The 19,181-nt window shown below is 37.4% G+C and overlaps 2 protein-coding genes across 2 annotated transcripts in view; one reads left to right on the forward strand and one right to left on the reverse strand.

Annotated features, from left to right (window-relative positions):
• Positions 1-904: 904 nt before the first annotated feature.
• On the reverse strand, positions 905-7,870 carry LOC140155111 (large ribosomal subunit protein uL15-like). The gene is made up of 4 exons (XM_072177814.1): positions 7,734-7,870; positions 3,037-3,182; positions 2,303-2,474; positions 905-1,290 (listed from the first exon to the last, which is right to left on the reverse strand). Exons 1-4 carry the CDS (start codon positions 7,737-7,739, stop codon positions 1,162-1,164), a joined length of 453 nt encoding a protein of 150 aa, XP_072033915.1. The 5' UTR covers positions 7,740-7,870; the 3' UTR covers positions 905-1,161.
• A 2,392-nt stretch (positions 7,871-10,262) lies between these two features.
• LOC140155112 (E3 ubiquitin-protein ligase TRIM33-like) overlaps positions 10,263-19,181 on the forward strand; it is a 79,179-nt gene continuing 70,260 nt past the window's right edge. Inside the window, exon 1 of the mRNA XM_072177815.1 lies at positions 10,263-10,555. Within this exon, the coding sequence (XP_072033916.1) occupies positions 10,345-10,555 (211 nt within the window). The 5' untranslated portion in view covers positions 10,263-10,344. The remainder of the gene's footprint in view (positions 10,556-19,181) is intronic.

A 19,181-nucleotide genomic window follows, 5' to 3' on the forward strand; every position in this document is an offset into this window, starting at 1 on the left:
AAGTGCAAAGGGCCTTAGGTATTCATACCTCTGAACATAAAAAGCAATAAAACATGAGAATTTAGGTCGATCCTTCATGTAATTATTTCGTGTAAGCTAATCCTAACTCTAACCCTAATCCTTAACTAACCCTAACCTTAATCCTAACCCTAATCCTTAACTAACCCTAACCCTAACCTCGTGTAAAATTACATGAAGGATGTGTGTAAAAACAAATCTGAACATGCTGAATGATCAAATTTATGGTTGATTTCAAGTTTGGTGTGATTTTCAAGTTGCAATTTTTAAACCAATTACGCAATGTCATGTGCCATTTACCCAAAACCAAAGGCACTCATCTTGTGCCATCGATTGTGAACTAACCATGCTGACCAGTCTTCGATTTGTATGGTCAATACTCATTCAAATTACAGTTAATCATGCTGCAACTTTTTGAATCGCATTAAATGTCATTCACTCATTAATTTCTTTTAAAAGCAAGTGCTATATTATTTTGCAGCTAGCAAAATTCTCTTAAATATTCATCTGGATTTTATTGCTTTTAATTGTGCTCCAAGTTATGACCATCCAATCAAGTGACAATTTTCTTATTTTTATGGGTTTAATATACAGGCTGTATCAAAATGATTGGTACCATCAGTTTCCAGGGGTTATGGACATCACTGCCACATCAAAATGCAACATACACTGTAGGATTCACATTATGTCATAAACAGTCACATAACAATACATTATGGTAATTTCAAGAGGACACTACAATGTATGTTGCATTTGGAAGAAGCAGGCTTTTCAATAACCATCAGAATTGATTGGTATCAATCATATTGATACAGCGTGTATACCAATTACCAAATTACCAACCCTGGCCCCAACCATACAATTCACAAAACATAAGTATAACACATTTGTAGGTGGTCATCAGTGTGTATTTATTTCATACATTATCTTGGTATAACATGACAAGAAACTGGTTTAGCTTCTCTCAAAAAGACTTGCATTAATTCAATGATCACTTCCACATGTACACACATGTGAAGTTTTCCAGCGAATGTCTTTCAAGTGCTACATAGTTGAGATACAGCCGAGATATATGACTTCTGTACAAAAAGTTCCTTTGATGAGACTTGTAACTATTATTCCCCCATGAATGAATGCAATTGTCTATGCTACTAAAACACAGCAGCCGCCGACTTTCTTGATCTTATCTTCTGCTGCCTTGCTGAAGAACTTAGCCTTGACGATGACAGGTTGCTTAGGGAGAATGCCCTTTCCTAATACTTTGTAGTAGCCCTGTGAATGACAAAGGAACAACAGGATTGATACAATTAGGAACTTTGATTTATTGATTGAAATGCAAGTTATGCAATAGTAAAAAGGCACACAATAATTAGAAGTCAGTAAAATAAATACAAAAATAGGGATAGCGGTTCGAGATATGTCGTCCAAAGATACGGGTAGTGAAGACCACACCTATAGTAAATATTCATGTGAAAAACTTTTTCCCTATTTTTGTGAAACAATTTTTCAATTTCAGCCAATTTTACAAGTTGACTTCAATTGACATCAGTATGTGACCTTGGAACGCCACAATTACATGAAAGTTCCCATAATTTAGCTTTGGCTCAAGTTTGGTCGCAATTGGATTTGAACTTATCATGCGAGACCAGGATTTCAGGTCTTTTCCTTCGGATGACCTAAAAATACACTGTTGCATTTTGTCTTATCAAAATTTCCTAACATTAACATTCACTACGTTTAATTTGGCATTTTCTAAACCCTGGTATCAACCCTGCTTGCGCAGCCACTTCCAAGCACTGAATCCATTTGGATTCCCATTTACAAGTGCCATTGAGCGGATGAGAGTAGAGTTATTGATCCTAAAACCATTCCATTTGTTTTAAGGGGGTACTACACCCCTCAATAAATTTGTGTCTATTTTTGCATTTTTCTCAAAAACTAATAACACAGCGGTAACAAAAGTTACGTATATTATAGGGGCAAGGAATCCAATTACTACACTGGAATTTCAGTGACCCGTGACAAGCGGTTCATTATTTATGATAAGAAAAGAGGTACCGCTAGGATGTACCTCATTTCCAATCATATATACTGAACCGCTTGCCTTGAGTCACTAAAATTTCAGTATAGTAAATGGATTCCTTGCCCCAATAATATACAAAACGTTTGTTACCAGTGTGTTATTATTTTTTGAGAAAAATGCAAAAATAGTCACAAATTCACTACAGGGGTGTAGTACCCCCTTAACTGTATTTTTGCTGTTCACAAACAATGAATTACTTACAGCTCTAACAACATCTATAACAGGTGCCTTTTCAGTGTTCTTAGCATAGTTTTCCCTCGTCTGTTCTGTTACTAAAGACCATATCTTGTCTAAATTGATGGCTGGACAAAAGTACTTCTGTCTGGTCAAGTGGAAGTGTCTCATACCTACTTTACCAAAGTAACCAGGATGGCTGAAAGAAAAGAAAACAAGTTACTCGTAAATTTTATTTTCAAACATGTAGGCCCTATATCAGTACAATAAAAACAACTTTCATGAAGTCTCTTGCAAGTTACACAATGTTGAGGTCCCTGAACCAGTAAGTTTTTTCTGGCCTTGGATCGGGACTCGGTCCAAGATTATCACAGGCCAACATCTTATCTGGCCGAGATGGGACCAAGCATTGTCCGGATAAGTGAAAAATTCGGATAAGTGAATTACATCTGCATTGACTGTGCCAAGTACTGAAATTGGGACAACAAAATATTGTTTCAACATAAAAGATTGTATTTGTCATTATTCTAAGCATTCAGAGCATAGAATTAAGGTGTCAAATCATCAAAAACAAGTTTTCCTATGAAGATTTCACAGCCGGATAACAGGGAGATCCATATTAAAGAGGTCTGGATAAGAGAGGTTGGACTGTATACCCCTTCAGAAGAATGTTTCTACAGTAATCCACACTTCAACACTGAGGGTATAATACATTCATCTGTACAAAAACATAGAATACATCCTTTTGATCCATAACTTACTATTTGTCAAAGTTGATTCTGTGATGATGCTGACCACCGGCATTACCACGACCACCAGGATGCTTGCGATGTTTCCCAATACGACCATGACCATGGCTCACATGACCACGCAGCTTGCGGGTCTTCTTGCGTTTCTTATCAGAGATCTAGTGGTTGCAAAATAAAAAATGAGATACAAAAATTAATACTACCGGTAGGTACTGTAGTGTACATGACTTGTATATGTATTAACCCTAACACTGGACCCTGCTTTTTGGGATCGGAAGTCAAAGAAGATCCGAAAAAGTCAAGGAGAAGAAGAATTTTTTACATGGCACCCCCGTCCCCGGGATTCGAACCTTTGACCCCTCGCATGCCAAGCACACGATCACGGACCGGTAGCTACACGGGTTATTGCTGCCTGGCCAGCAATTCCGTGCGCATATAACACTTAGGGGGATTGTGTCATCGCAGACCCTGGCATTCATGCATGCACAGATTTTTTCATCGTAAGACTTTTGGGTGTTAGGGTTAACAGTTCTATTCACATTTGATACAAAATTCATCATACTTTCAACATATTCTCAGAAAACAGGAATACTACTCTCCAAATTAAATGTTAATATTTAGGGGCTGTGCAATAATTATGCGTACCCTGGGTGGTGGATTCTCAAAATGGTCTGCCAAAAATTGCTTGCCCTCCCCCCCTTTGGCTGTGCCAAAAAATCTTTGACCCTCCCTTTTTGATGTGCCAAAAACCAAAAACCCTTTCCCCCCTTTTGATATGCCAAATAATCTTTGCCCACCCTTACACATGTTAAGATTTTTGGGAACCCGTATATAAAACTTTAAATTGTCTTATCATATAAGGCTAATGAAAGTTGATCCCCAGTTTCCCGTTACATAGTTTTTCATGACTGGGTAGGTGACTGTTTCATTATTCATTATTCATTATTTTCAAACTTTCATTATCGGTGCAAAGTTAATTACGGAATGCTATGTTTTGAGGCCCAAATAAAATAATAAAGTATAGTATTAAATGACCATGCTTCACTCAAATATTTTTCCAACTTAGTCTTCAAAACAAATTTTAATTTAGCACATCTTCTTTGGAATCTTCAAATTAACCTATAGGTTGTGCAACATATGAAAGCACCAGAAGTCCATGATAGTCTTTGGAGAACCTGGAGGACTGTGACAACTTGCTTTCCCCAACACTGCATCTCACTATCTCGAGATCAGACGGCGACAGTCCGGCAAATAAAACATTAAATGATCAGTGGCGGATTTAGAGGGGGGCGCACGCGGCGCGCGCCCCCGCTATTTTGTGCAGATCGGCGCCTGACTCTGTGTATTTTTGCAGAGTGGCGCCTGACTTTGTGTGGGCGCCGAGCCGCGGCGGCGGTGGCGGTGGCTCGGCGCCCCCTCTATTGAAAAGTCCTGGATCCGCCTGATGATTGACCAATGTCGGTTGTAATAATTGTCCACGGCACACAGTGTCTTCGACCCTATATCTTCATGGCAGGAATCGCCATGGTAGGTTAAATCCACAGCCACGATTAGCCATTTGGTTCAAACCTTTAAAGCTCTTTTAAACTAATAATTAGTCGAGGGACATAACTAAGGCTACTCACAATAGCCGGGTAATCGATCTTGGTTGTGCGTGATTAAGCTTGTATACCCCATTGAGGTCAATGGTCATCGACTTTTATACTGCCTACAGTGAGTGCAGCTGTACTACACGCTGCACGCTGTAGTCCATAACAGGACCAACGCAATATAAAATGGTCAAATTTTGAGTTCAAAGCGCACGGCCAATTTTCAAAGCGCATTCTAGCGACTATCATATCTGTTCAACACGTATTTCCAAGTTTATGAGACCAAATCTGGTTTCTTGAGAAAAAAATCATGACGGGAGATATTCATCATTTTCTAACCCGGTATCAGAAGATTTTCGTCTGATATCAAAATCGTGCATAGCAATTCACGTGTATCGATCCCGTGTATTCATTTTAGTGTCCCTTCTGCACCAAATAATTATTAGCCAGGTGGTGTCGGTGTGCGGCAGTCGGACCTTGCCCTCCTCCTCCACCTTCACAGAAATGAACATATTTATCAAAAACACCAGTAGGGGAAAGTAAAAGTCAAAATGAACAAATAAACAAAATTGAAAGCAGAAATAAACTAAATTTGACAATTCGAACGTTCACATGGAGGTTGCTGGTAAAAATCATCACAGGGTGCACGTGTTAATATTTATAAAACAACCATGCAAGAAATTGACAAATAAATCATTTTATTTATAAGATTATTTTATTAAATACATATATTTGTAAGAAAAGCAGAATAAATTTGACTTCAAATTTTTTTTATTTTTTTTATTTTTTTTTTTTTTATATATATCGCGCTACATAGTGCACTTTATAAATGCTTTCATATTTGTTCATACGCTGGTTCCCGAACTTGGCTGCCTCTCTTTGTGTTCGGTCTATCCATTTAGTGGTAGGAGAAACTTAGATGCAGGGAATTGCTAGTCTCCAGTAAATGCGCCCTACGATATCGCCATTTTACCACGTAGTTTAACCCAGCGTTTAAAGACTATTCGGGCCGGTCAGGGTCGGCGTAAAAGTGCTTAAAATACGTGTCGGACGTAAAAGATGACATTAAAACTATCCTTTTTTTCTTAAAAACTTGACAAATACGAAATAATGAAATAATGGAAAATAATGAAATATTTGATCGGCATTTTTTTCTGACCGGAGCCGGGTAACGGGAAACTGGGAGTCAACTTTCATTAGCCTAATGCGAGCACAGCAAGCAGGAAATTTTGCATATATCTGAATGTGCTCCTAATTGTTTTCTTACAACATTTTAGGGGCGGTGACGGTGTCCAAATATTAGGTATGCTAGGTGAATTCAAATTTGCCATCAAACTGCATCATTTCATATACATGTATATCAAATTAAAGCCCTTGAGTAAACAAAGCCAAAAATGAAAACCATTTTTTCATAGCACTTTCCGTAGCAAAGTTACATCTTGTCAAAGATTGACTTTCATCAACAAGTTTCAGCTAACAAAATTCCCCAAAACGGCATTTCGGGGGTGTTTCTAGATCTTAGTCTCGTCTCATTATGTCTTTATGATAGCAGCTTTTTTTAATGGAACTGCTATCCAAATCCCTCTAAAATTCCATGTGCGAGCGACTTATCACCATAAAAAATCATATATTTGGGTCAAGTGAAGTACAGAAAACATATTTATGTACGTTTCCTTCTTCGGCCAGTTGTTTTAAATTTCTATGTAAATATGCATTGACATTGCCAGCGAATTTGGCTGACTAGCAAATGTGTTAACTAAGGTTTGCCTGGGTTACCTACAAATATTCTCTCCGACTGACGCGAGCGCCCTGAGCGACACACATACATGACATACGACTATGCAGAGTACTTTCATGACTTTAAGCCTTGTAAAATATTCCCTTTATGAGTGCCGCTTAATGCTCTCAGTCTCAGCTGCTCTGCGCCGACAAACGCTGCTTTGGTATTTAGTAATCGGCCAATGATTTGATTTGCTGACGATTGAATCAGCCAATATCACGGCCCCATGACCCCACTTCTTTTATTTACGTTGTACACGCTCTAGCCTCTGAAAATGTGGTAAACAAGTGGCGTTCTTCTCTGTCAGAGACCCTATATCCCGGCGTTTTATTGGCGATCTTTTCCTTTAGACCACCCTCGCTATATAGGGACTAAATTGTTACTTTTGCATCAAGGTTTACTTTTGCATCAAGGTTAAACAGTTGCCAAACACAATGAAGTCAAGGTTTAATGTAGTGGAAGGAGGGCAGGGCTTCGATAAATGAGGGAAATTATGGGGTAAAAAACAAGGTTAAAACAACTTTTTGAAAACAAGTGAAAACGGCCATTTTGCTAGGAAAGTTTTGCTTCAAAAAACAATTTAAAAATTATCGGAAAAGCAGGAAACATACCTTTATAAAATCAGCATCACTTCCGTCACATAAAAAGATGATCAGATCAGTGGATAGTGGCAAAGAATTTGTGAAATGAAGTAATTTTGTAAATAAAAATACATCGTGTTTTTCGATAAATTCGCCATCTTGAATAAATGCAGAATTGCGTCACACAGTAAAAAACTGTCAAACGCGCTTGATACGCGAGCGTAAATCACCGTCAAAACGAGCGTACATCAAGCGCCTGTGCTACGCGAAAGTTTTGGAGTTTGCATCACCGGTTTTGCATTCAGCTCTTTTACGTCAAAAATTGCGATAAAAACATAGATTTTGGAACAAAATAAAGCTTGTTCGACGAAATAAAAGGTATGTTTGTATAGCTAAGAACATGTTTAACCTTGATGCGAAAGTTTAATTTGATAAATTCGTAATTTTAACCTTATATAGCTCGGGTGGTCTAAAAGAAAAGATCGCCGTTTTATTGATGTTCTTACGTGACATCAAAACACGTATATCGCGTATACAGGCTTAAATGCGTATTGACACGATTTACACCTACTGTCCACATCATACCTACGCTTCAACTTCAATTTCCTGCGTGACCGTAGATGTGTAATGACAAATTTCGATACAACTTTCTTAACATATTTCCCAAGTTTCTAATCATACACCAGAAAAATAAATTAATGTGGAGATGATACCGATTTCATTGGATTTTTCTATGAACAATATGCATCGAATACTCACGGCCATGATTGCAGGTGCTGAAAAGAACTAGACTCTGCTTTACGCTGGACAACTGCAGCATGATTTCACGTTATCTCAGGAACATAAGAACCTGCGTAAAAGACTACGCAGAAGCGATGTCGAGCGAAACACGGAGAGGTTGTATAAGAGATTACACAACAACTTTCCTCGCAAAAATGTGTACGGTACCATTGCGGGTACTAAGTGGGCACTATAAATCATTTTGATAAATGATGGCAATGGGAGTACATAAATTTGGGCAAAATGGAGGGGAGGGTGTCAAAGAAGTTTTAGGTCTCCAAAAAAAAAAAAGAACTTTCTTTTTCCCGAAAAAGGCTTTTAAATTAAGTTTTACAATTTTCCCGAAAATGACCTTTCTTTTGATTTTTAAAAGGTTGGGCCTAGGCCTATAAAGTTGTAAAAAACATTTCCTGCGCATGTTTTTCCATGTCTAGTCGTGTTTTAGAAACAACACATTATACTTTTGGCTCTTGGAAAAAAAATATATAAAGAAAAAAAGAAAAGAAAGAAAAACCTTTTCCTGATCGACCGACCCAACTTCTGAAAGTGATCTATGGGCAAGCAAACAAAATTTTTTTGGCCTTATGCCTTGAGTTATTAGGCCTATGCTTTCAGTACACCATGTACATAATCAATTAATCATGTTTTAATTGAAAAAAAAAAAATGTGTTGTATTTTTTTTTTTTTGGAATGGGGAGTTAGTTGTTATCAACTTATCATGCATGTTGTGTCAATCAAACTCTGTCACTCCTGTTACGGTATACATTTTCCACATTATTTTGTGGTATTCTGATGATACAGTTCTAGAAAAAATGGGGTTTAATAGGGCCGTCGCACAGGCTATAAGGGGGTATCGGGTATGATGTTTTTAAAAAGGGGTCATACTCATCGGGTATATTCGATATTCGACTTTTAAAAAAAGCAGCCTATTGAAAGGCACATACCGTAACTTCAAGTTGAGTGCCCCCTATCCACTAAGTGGCTTCCAGCTTATTATAGTCATCCCCCACCCCAGAGAAAATAAATCCGTACATGTTAATTGCAGGGCTGTCAACTCTCACGCATTGGCCGTGAGTCTCACGCATTGGGTCACTTTCTCACGGTCTCACGCCAAGCTAGTATAATCTCACGCCTAGGTAGTAAATCTCACACAAAATGAGTAAAATCTCACGCATCGGGATGAATAATTTGTTACTCCTACCCCCCCCCCCCCGCTCCCCCGCTTTTCACATTCTCAAGCGCCGTGGCTCAAATAATCATGGTACAAAATGAACATTCACTAGGGGGGCTGGCATTTTCTTCGGAAGGGGGGTCCCAAAAATACTGGGGGGGTCATAGAATTTTCAGACCAAAAATAGGGGGGTTATAATTTTTTAACGCCCAAAATAGGGGGTTATAGAATTATTTAGGGCTGGTGACTTAAAATTTTCGTGCGCTGCGCGCGCATTCTTTAATTTCGCAGTCGAAATGTGCGTACAATCTATGCAAAATTTTTACACACTCCGCGCGCCTTCTTTACACTTACAATAAAAATTTTACCGCGCTCCACACACTTTCTTCACTTTTAAGTTTTGACGCGCTCCGCGCCTTAGTTCCGGCAATGAATAATTTTTCTTGAGTCTGTGTAGTTGGAAGGGGGGGGTCATAAAATTTTTCGACCAGCGATAGGGGGGTCGTAAAAAAATTTGCCCGCGATAGGGGGGGGGGGTCATAAAAAAAATTGACTCCGGTCACCGACATATTTGGGACCCCCCCTTCCGAAGAAAATGCCAGCCCCCTTGGAGTCAGCGAATACCCGGTCTCACGCCAAGCAATTCCAAAAAGTTGACAGCCCTGTAATTGTTACTGCACTAATGGAGCAAGTTGTAGAGGGGGTTATAAAGTTTTGTATAGTCATCAAAATTTGTTTTTAGTGAATTTAGTCCACGCGGTGTGCGTGAAGGTTGTTATCAACCTGGGATAGGGAGCATGAAAAAAATTTTGGTCCACAATAGGGGTCATAAAAATCACCAACGGCAACATAATTCATGATCCCCCTTCAAAGAAAATGAGAGCCCCTTTTATTTATGTTAGGCCAAAACAAAAGGTTTGTCTCAAAGCTTGCGCACATATTTGTAAAAAGAAATGCAGAATTTTTTTTATTTCAAAAAATCAATTTAAAAAAAAAAATTTCCGGAAATTCTCAAAATATCATAAAAATACCAAGTCGGGAATTTAAAAAAAATGCATTTCGCATTTGTTTTCAAACCACTCGTGACTCGTGAGCTTTGAGACAAACTTTTTTTTTTGCCTTTTTTATTCCAACTAAAATAAAAGATAAAGATCCTGCTAGGATAAAGATCCTGCTAGGATCGAAAGCTCAGGCCCCTAAAACTTTGAAATAAAATAAAAGATAACCAAACTTTCTTTTTGTTGGCCTTATTCTCTGCCACAGACTAGAGAATAGTCACTCGGCCAATGACCTTTATTTGACCTAGAGGGCAGTGCGTAGCGCAAATTGTACGGGATTTGTACATATGAGTAAAATTGACTGAATTGTGATGAAACTACAAAATTAATCAACAAATTGTACCTTTTTTCAAGGGTAACTATGGCGTCAGAAAACACAGATCCACCGGCAAGTGAACCTGAAGTCGTCCAGGTTCAAGAGGAAAAACCAGCAGAAGATTTAGGTGGTTTATTCAGTCCTTTCTGTCGGGTGTGCAACAATGAACTGGCCAGCCGGGAACCTAAACTCATGCCATGCCTACACACTGTGTGTAAACAATGCGTGGACAACCTTACCAACCGCGAAAATAAAAGTGAGTTAGATTTTTGTTTGGTAGATTATATAAATAACCATTATAGTTGATGGTTTGTGAAATTAAATAAGCTTATATTTAAAAGTAATAGCAAGGAAATTGTAGACCGTTCAGTCACCGTTTGACCGGGCATGGTTTGACGGTTTGTCCGGCGGCAGTGCCGTACTATTACGCTGACTTTCGTATTCGGCGAGGAGGACAATTTCGACCTCCTGGTTTGTTTACAAACAGAGAGGTAGACAAAAAACCGTTCCGCTTGTCCAAACACTCAGGTATCAGAAGGATGGTCCACAATATAGGTAACCTAGGCAAACCTTAGTTAACACATTTACTAGTCAGCGAATTCGCCGAGACCGGGGCCCCAACACAATGCATATTTACATAGAAATTTGAATTTTTTTTTTCGAATAGGTGGGTGAAGGAAACCTACATAAATATGTTTTCTATACTTCACTTGACCCAAATATATGATTTTTTATGGTGATAATCAAGTCGCACATGGAATTTTAGAGGATTTTGATAGCAGTTCCATTAAAAAAGCTGCCATCGCCATGAGACTAAGATCTAGAAACACCCCCGAAATGCCGTTTTGGGGAATTTTGCTAGCTGAATCTTTTTGATAAAGTCAATCTTTGACAAGATGTAACTTTGCTACGGAAAGTGCTATGAAAAAAAGGTTTTCAGTTTTGGCTTAGTTTACTCAAGGGCTTTAATTTGATATATAAAACGATGCAATTTGATGGCAAATTTGAATTCACCTAGGATACCTACACAATAGCGTGACTCACGTAACCTGAATAGGGATTAAAAAGCTGTCACGTAGAACCATGTGCTTCTATTGTCCAATTTGCCATCAAGATTTCATATGGAAACAGTTCAGACCCAGTACACGATCATGTCAGAAATTAATATTTTGTTCTGGGTCTGATTATTCGGACTAGTCCGGCGGGTTGTCCGGCACGCTTTCTACACTCTCTAACACCATGAACACTGCGCTGCGTGGGCATGGGCCATGGTGGGGGTTCATGAAAGGCGTCAGTCGAGTCCGAAGTTGATTGTGCGGCGGGGACACAATATTTGTGAAAATACTGAAATATGATCCGGAAGTGCCAGTGCCAGTGGGTCGCGCTTGCAGGGGGTGTCGAGGGAGATATGGGCCCCTCAGCTGCAGCTCAGTCGACGTCGTTGGAAAATTTTACAAAATGAACCGCCAAATGAAGGCATGTATTATTTGGTGGACACTTATATCACCTGACAAGAATACCAATTTTGTCTCAGCTTTTCACACTAATAAGCCCAATCGCCATTCCAACTTCCGGTTTTTGAGAGCAGTTTTGGGACACTTTGACCTCTGACATATCGGGACGTAATTTGGAGGTTAATAACTGCGCATCGGTTATTTGGAGGGCATTGTGAAATATCTAAACATTTTGCCTTTGGAACCGAGGACTATCCCGACACCCCGAGGGATATTCCGAGGTCCAAAGCAAAATGTTTAGATTTTTCACAATGCCCGACAATGACATATTACCGATGCAAAGTTATTTTAAACCTCATTCCTAACCATCACTTTAAGGGTACATACTCTAGTATACTGGTTTGATTGGTCTAAAAAATATTTTCATTTTTTTAGCAAGGCGATATGACTATTGATCATGTGAAATAAAAAAAACAATGAAAAAAAATCATGAAACCGTCCAATTTTGACAATTTTCGACAACAGTAGATGGTTGTTAAGGACGCTAGCGATGTATGTAGTCTCCTTCACCGACAGTTTCTGTCATTCATAATACTCGTCGACAACCACATACATTATTAGACTCCCAGCCAGTCCTATTGTACGCCGTGCCTAAAAGTTCAACTACGTAGCGCAGGTTGATATTAATGAGGCGACGTCATGCGTAGTATAACACTAGGCATGTGTATGCCTTGTGTTCAACTGATGATGTAGGGTCCGGGTGCTTGTAATTAATATTGAAAGACCATTCAACAGAATCGAATAAAGTAGGGACTGTGCAATAATTATAATTATGAGCCCTGGTGGGAGGGTAAAATGGGGGTGGGGGGATGGGGGGGGGGTGGAGGGCGAAAGGGGGTCATAGAATTTTGTTGCCAAAATAGGGGGATCATAAATTGTTTTATACAATAGGGTGTTATAAAATCATTAAGGGCTGTTGACTCAAACATTTTTTGCGCGGCTATGTGCGCGTTCTTAAACTTACAGCATTCATAATCTTATATTTATATAATACACAATTTTGTGCGCTTCGCATACGTTCTTTCTTCAATCAGTTTTTCAGCCTTAGTTTTGACAATGGATTGAATTTGTGTGGGTGGAAGGGAGGGAGGGGTGGTGGTCATACAAAATTTTCAGCCCGAGATAATGGGGTCATAAAAATTGACTCCGGTCACTGACATATTCGTGTTGACCCTAGGGGTTGTGGCGCCTGGAGCAAGGACACAAAATGGTGGTGCCCCTAACCTGTTCTAACAGGTTAGGGGCACCACCATTTTATTAAAATATACCAACGGAAATATTTTTGCCCAAAATTATTATTGTTGACCCCCATTTTTTGCCCAGACCGCTCGGGCGGTGGTAAATTATGGGGGGGGGCAAGATTTTTAGGCAGGCCGGGGCGGGGGCAAAGATTTTTGGCACAGATATTTTCAAGTTTTAAATAATTGGCTAGTATTTGCCAAGGGTGGTTGGCATGTGTAAGGGGGTGGGCAAGCAATTTAACTAATTACTTCAGAGTGGTGACAGTGGTCCAAACCTTTTTATTTACAAAATTTAGTTAATAAATTGATCATTGTTAACTAACTGCTGCTTGATTGAGGTTATTTTAATACGTTTCATTTATGTATTTATACGTTTATTTATTGATTGATTGATTGATTGATTGATTGATTTATATATTATAAAATAGCGTGTTATAGTAGTGCTCCGTGGTAATAACTCAAATCCGACACGCTGCTCATTAATATTCATGACCTGCTCTATGTGGTGCCGTAAAGTGCACAGTGCACAAGCGTGTTGGAATATAAGATCTCTGCATAAACATTGCAATTTCGGCATGACCGGCAGGTAGGGTGCATCAAACGCCCCTCATGTCAACCATATTTTTTGTACCTAGTGTCAAACTGTGCCATTTAACTAGAAAATCATCCCCTCCAAATTTAAATTCAATCGGAGGTCGGAAGGGGTCCACCGTGAGCTTAAAGTTCGGACAGAGGCAACAAGTAAAAGTTCGGACGGCAGCTATTGAATTATATATACAGTTATACATACATATTAATAGCTGCTTTTAGTGAATGTTTTTATAGTACCTCATATCTCAGACAATACTCAATAAAATGCAAATCTATTTGAACTAAGCAAAAAGGCAGCTATTTTCAGACATATTTGAAGTCATAATAATAGCTGCCATGTGCACGTTTCTCTATTTTCATGGAAAATGTGTCCATCGCATGCCGAGAGCTTAAAGTTTGCATGATAGGTGCCTTTTACTTAATGACAAATCAATCAGGCAGCTATTTAGTTTTCATTACTTTATACTGAACATCACTGTGGCTGCCATATGAATAACAATGTAATAAATGTGCTTATCTATGTTGCTTATCAGTCCATATGATATTGGTAAATTAGGTAACATCATTCAGTTTACGCTCTCTCTCAGATTAGGTGTCTTATCTTGCTCCACCACTTGCAAGACATTTTGATAATGTTCCTAACTCTAGGCAGCAGCTAGGAAATCTGCACTGAGTTTCACGCCACGTTCTGCTGCATCATTTACCATATTGAGCTACATTGACGGCTCTAACATTGCTAAGCGATTGCAGATAAACTGAGGACTCGGGTCAAGTGTCAACATTGTCTGCTAGGAATTTGTCATTGATCTGCAGGATGTTCATAGTGAACCAAAATCAGCTAGGACGACTGTTGACTAAGTGATATTCTCAGGGTCAGGGAACTTTGGCTTTCCAAAGCCTGCGCCAAGCAAATATATGGCTTTAGTGCTGCTGCATCAGCTTTAAGTTCAAGTAGCCTTCTCGCTAAAGCTTGTCTCTATTGTACTGGTACCTTTCCACTGAAGAGAGCAAGCGGTGCCATCTCTTCGGTGAGATGCATGTACCATGTCTGCTCAGGGCTTTGTGGGTTTGCATGCACTTGTTGCAACACCGAAATTGATATCGGCATACTACAGGAGGCGCTTGTACAACTGAAGATCATTCCATGGCGGGTCAGAAGCAATACTGCATGTTATCCAGCAGGAACTTTAGATTATTGTTTCACATATCTTTAGCTGGTGCTTAGTTGTCACAGTGCCTTGCAGAAGCTGTTCAATGTGATTCTGCATTAGAGAGATTTTGACACTATACAGCAGTTTGGACATACATGACTGCTTGAATGTAATTGATTGGCCCGAGTCCTTAGTTTTACTGCTATCGCTTAGCAATGTTAGAGCCGTCAATGTGGTAAATGATGCAGCAGAAAGTGTCGTTAAACTCATACAGATTTCCTAGCTACTGCCCAGAGTGAGGAACATAATCAAATGTCTTGCAAGTGGTGGAGCAAGATAGAAAGCAGACACCTAATCTGAGAAAGCATATCATATGGACTGATAAATATTAAGCAATTTATTACATTGTTATTCATATGGCAGCCACAGTGATTGATGTGCAGTATAAAGTAATGAAAACTAAATAGCTGCCTGATTGATTTGTCATTTAGTTAAAGGCACCTATCATACATAAACTTTAAGCTTGTAGCGCATGATGGATCCATTTTCCATGCAGAAACAGCTGTAAATAGAGAAATATGCACATGGCAGCTATTATTATGACTTCAAATATATCTGAAAATAGCTGCCTTTTTGCTTAGTTCAAATGGATTTGCATTTGATTTAGTATTGGCTGAGATATGAAGTACTTTAAAAATTTTCACTAAAGGCAGCTATTAATGTGTGTGTATTCATTCATTCATTCATTCATTCATTCATTCATTCATTTATTTCCATATATAAAAATATACAACTACATCAAAAATAAAGAAACACAATATGGCGGAAAAGGCAGGAAGGCCAATAAGGCCTGAGAATTGCCTAACCATTACGAAAAAAAAAACAAAGATTATGAAATCAACAAAAATAAATAAAAATGACTAACAGACATGACAAATTACAGTGCTCGAGAATGGCCTAATTGTACTTAGAGATAAGTTTTTGTTTAAGGTGTTTGCGGATATGTTTTATGGACTGTGAGTCTTTAATTTTTTTATCTAGAGAGCTCCAAAGTATGGGCCCGCTTGTTCGAATGGAATGGTCGGAAAAAAACTCTTTTATTTTTTGTTAACTGGACATCATTATTTCGCCTTGTCTGGTAGTCATGGATGTCAGAACGTTTTGTAAAATACTCATTAAATGAATTGGGTAACTCATGTATGGAATTCTTGTACATAAATACACCAAGTTCAAGAGAATACATATCTTCTATATTTAAAATGTTGTATTTGGCAAATAAAGGTCTGGTATGACTTCTATAATGACTATTAGAAATTGTTCTTATTGCCCATTTTTGGAGTTTGGTCAGTTTATCTAAATAAAGTTTACATGTATTTCGCCAGATTAGAATTCCATAATTGAGGTACGGCAAAATAAAAGTACAATATAAGGTATATAATATTCGATCAGGAATAAAGTGTTTTAATTTGTTCATGATACCAATATTTCTCGACAAAGTTTTGGAAACGCAGTCAATATGACATTTCCAGGTGAGGTTTTCATCTATTAAGACACCTAAAAATTTGGTATGTTTCACTCGGTCCAATAGTGTGGTGTTTAGGACGATGTTTAAATCTTGCTGCACTTTGACTGATGTCATATGAGGCGTTGTTAATAACATATAATTTGTTTTGCTTGCATTTACTGATAACTTGTTTGCTCTAAACCAATTGCTTACTTCTTTCAATTCAGCATTCACGACATTTGTTTGATTCTCAATATTTTCATGCGAGTAAAGGATAGTGGTATCATCAGCAAATAGTATAAAATCCAGAATATTAGAGGTACTAGTGATATCATTAACATATAATATAAAAAATAGTGGACCTAATATTGATCCTTGCGGAACACCACATACAATATCTTTAAGTTGTGAGTCACACGTGTTGTAGGATACATATTGCTTTCTATTACTTAGATAATTTGTAAACCATTCCAATACCACACCACGAAATCCATAATGCTCTAATTTATGAAGAAGTATTTTGTGGTCAATTGTATCAAACGCTTTTGATAAGTCTAAGAAAATTCCAATAGTTGCTTTATTTTTGTCCACTGCTGTATTAATTTTATCCACCAGCTGTAATATAGCCATATAGGTAGAGTGGTTGGATCGAAATCCAAATTGTTTGTCATTAAGGATTTCGTGAGTATCTATGTAGTTAACACATTTATCAAATACAAGTCTTTCTAAAATCTTTGAAAAACATGGTAAAAGTGACACTGGTCTATAATTGGAGAAGACTTCAGCTTCTTGTTTTTTGTATATTGGTATAACCTTAGCTATTTTTAGTTTTTCAGGAACAATACCTGTTGAGATTGACATATTAAATATGCTTGTAAGAGGTTTTACGATTTCCTTAGCTACTCTTTTTATAATGAAATTTCCTATGTTATCATTACCAGCACTTTTATTTTGGTTAAATTTATCAATAATTTTTATAATATCCATTTCCACAATTGGGCTCATGTACATGCTACTAAATCTTGGATCATGAAGGTAATCATAATATTTTTTTTTTTTTTCTTGAATACTGGATGCAAGTTCCGGGCCTACATTTACAAAAAAATCATTAAATTGATTTGATATATCGTCAGAGTTTGTATATATGTTGCCATGACCATCCTTAAATTTATTCTGGGAAGATTTCTGCTTTCCTCGTCCAAGAATATTATTTATTGTATTCCATGTTTGCTTCATATTATTCTTGCTATGTTCGAATTTCAAGAAATAATATTTTCTTTTAGCTTTACGTATAAGCATGTTTAATACATTTTTATAAGTTTTAAATTTTTGAAGTCCATTTTGACTTGGGGAGTGAAGATATTGTTTGTATAATTTATTTTTCTTATTGATACTTTTTAGTAGGCCTTTTGTGATCCAGGGAGACATTGGTTCCTTCTTTCTATTATTAGTGCATTTCTTAAGTGGTACGCATTCGTTATATAACTTATCAAAAGTTTCTAGGAACTTATTGTAATCATCATCTACATTGTTGTTATCAAGAACTTCCTGCCACTTAACTTCTGATAACCTCTGTTTAAATTTTGCAATATTATCGTCAGTGTGATTCCTTTTGTAAGAAATTCTTTTAGAATTATTAGATGGACTAGTTTGGGTATTACGAGTTGTTAACACAGTTGGTAAATGATCAGTTATATCGGTAACTATTATGGAGGATTTAATAATATTTTCATCATTGGTTAAAATATTATCAATTATTGTTGCAGTAGTTTCAGTAATCCGTGTTGGTTTGTATATCGTAGGTAATAAGGAATAGGAATAAATGAGTTCAAGATAATCATGAGTAGGTCTATGGGTATCTACCTTTAAAAGGTCAATGTTAAAATCTCCCATGATATAAACTGATTTTTTCTCTGTATTCAGTTTCTTAAAGACGGGCTCAATATCTGTCATGAAGTCATCAATAGACGTATGTGCTCTATATACAACTCCGACTACAATGTTCTTAGCATTATTACATTCAATTTCAATAAAACAGGATTCGTAATTACAGTTTGCAATACAAAGATCTTTTCGTAGTTTATAATTAATTTTGTCAGATACATACATGCATACGCCACCTTTCTCTCTTGCAATTCTATTTGTATATTCTACTTTATACCCAGATATGTTATAAAAGTCATTTGGTTTGTCTTTAAGGTGAGTTTCTGATATCCCAATTACACTAAAGTCATTTTTCAATATATTAATGCATTCTTTGAGCTTTTCGAATTTTTTGATAGGCTTCTAATATTAACATTTAGGAAACTAAATTTGCCAATACTAGAATTAGAATCTGAGGAAAAATGTTCAGGGTAACATATGAGCATTCATGACTCCTTTCCGTATCATCATTTACTACATCGTTATATCTTTTTTCCGTTGAATTACAATCAAATCGTATAGGATTAAAAACCATTTTATCATATTTTTTAGGTCTACCTCAGTAACATTAAATTGAGGATTCTCGTTTAAGTCATTTGCATCTTCTTCAAAATCAGAATCAGGAATAGTGTTGTTTGAGCACTTTGAGCACACCCACTCCTTAGGATTTAGACATTTTAGTTGTTTTGGCTTGAGTTTTGTACATTTTTGTGCACATATCCCGTACACATTTGGCATGATATATCTTTGTGGCATTTTTTACTATTTTCGAGCACACAACACAGACATCACGAGTATTTAAATTAGAAACAGACATAGAAAAATATATAAATATACACAAATATAAATAGATTAAAAAATCAAAGGTTTATATAAAATGAAATAATGAGGATTGCTAGTGTGCGGATAAGGTTAAGCCGATTTTGAGGTGTTGCCACCGCAGCCATTATATTAAACA

This window comes from Amphiura filiformis, chromosome 6 (genome assembly GCF_039555335.1).
Source record: "Amphiura filiformis chromosome 6, Afil_fr2py, whole genome shotgun sequence".
NCBI classification, from domain to species: domain Eukaryota; kingdom Metazoa; phylum Echinodermata; class Ophiuroidea; order Amphilepidida; family Amphiuridae; genus Amphiura; species Amphiura filiformis.

Bases quoted from the DNA above. Each gene is read 5' to 3' on its own strand.
- LOC140155111 (XM_072177814.1), bottom strand. The intron at 2,475-3,036 runs GTAAGTTATGGA...CTTTTCTTTCAG, and splicing joins AGAATCAACTTTGACAAATA to CCATCCTGGTTACTTTGGTA. The intron at 1,291-2,302 runs GTAAGTAATTCA...TGTCATTCACAG, and splicing joins TTATAGATGTTGTTAGAGCT to GGCTACTACAAAGTATTAGG.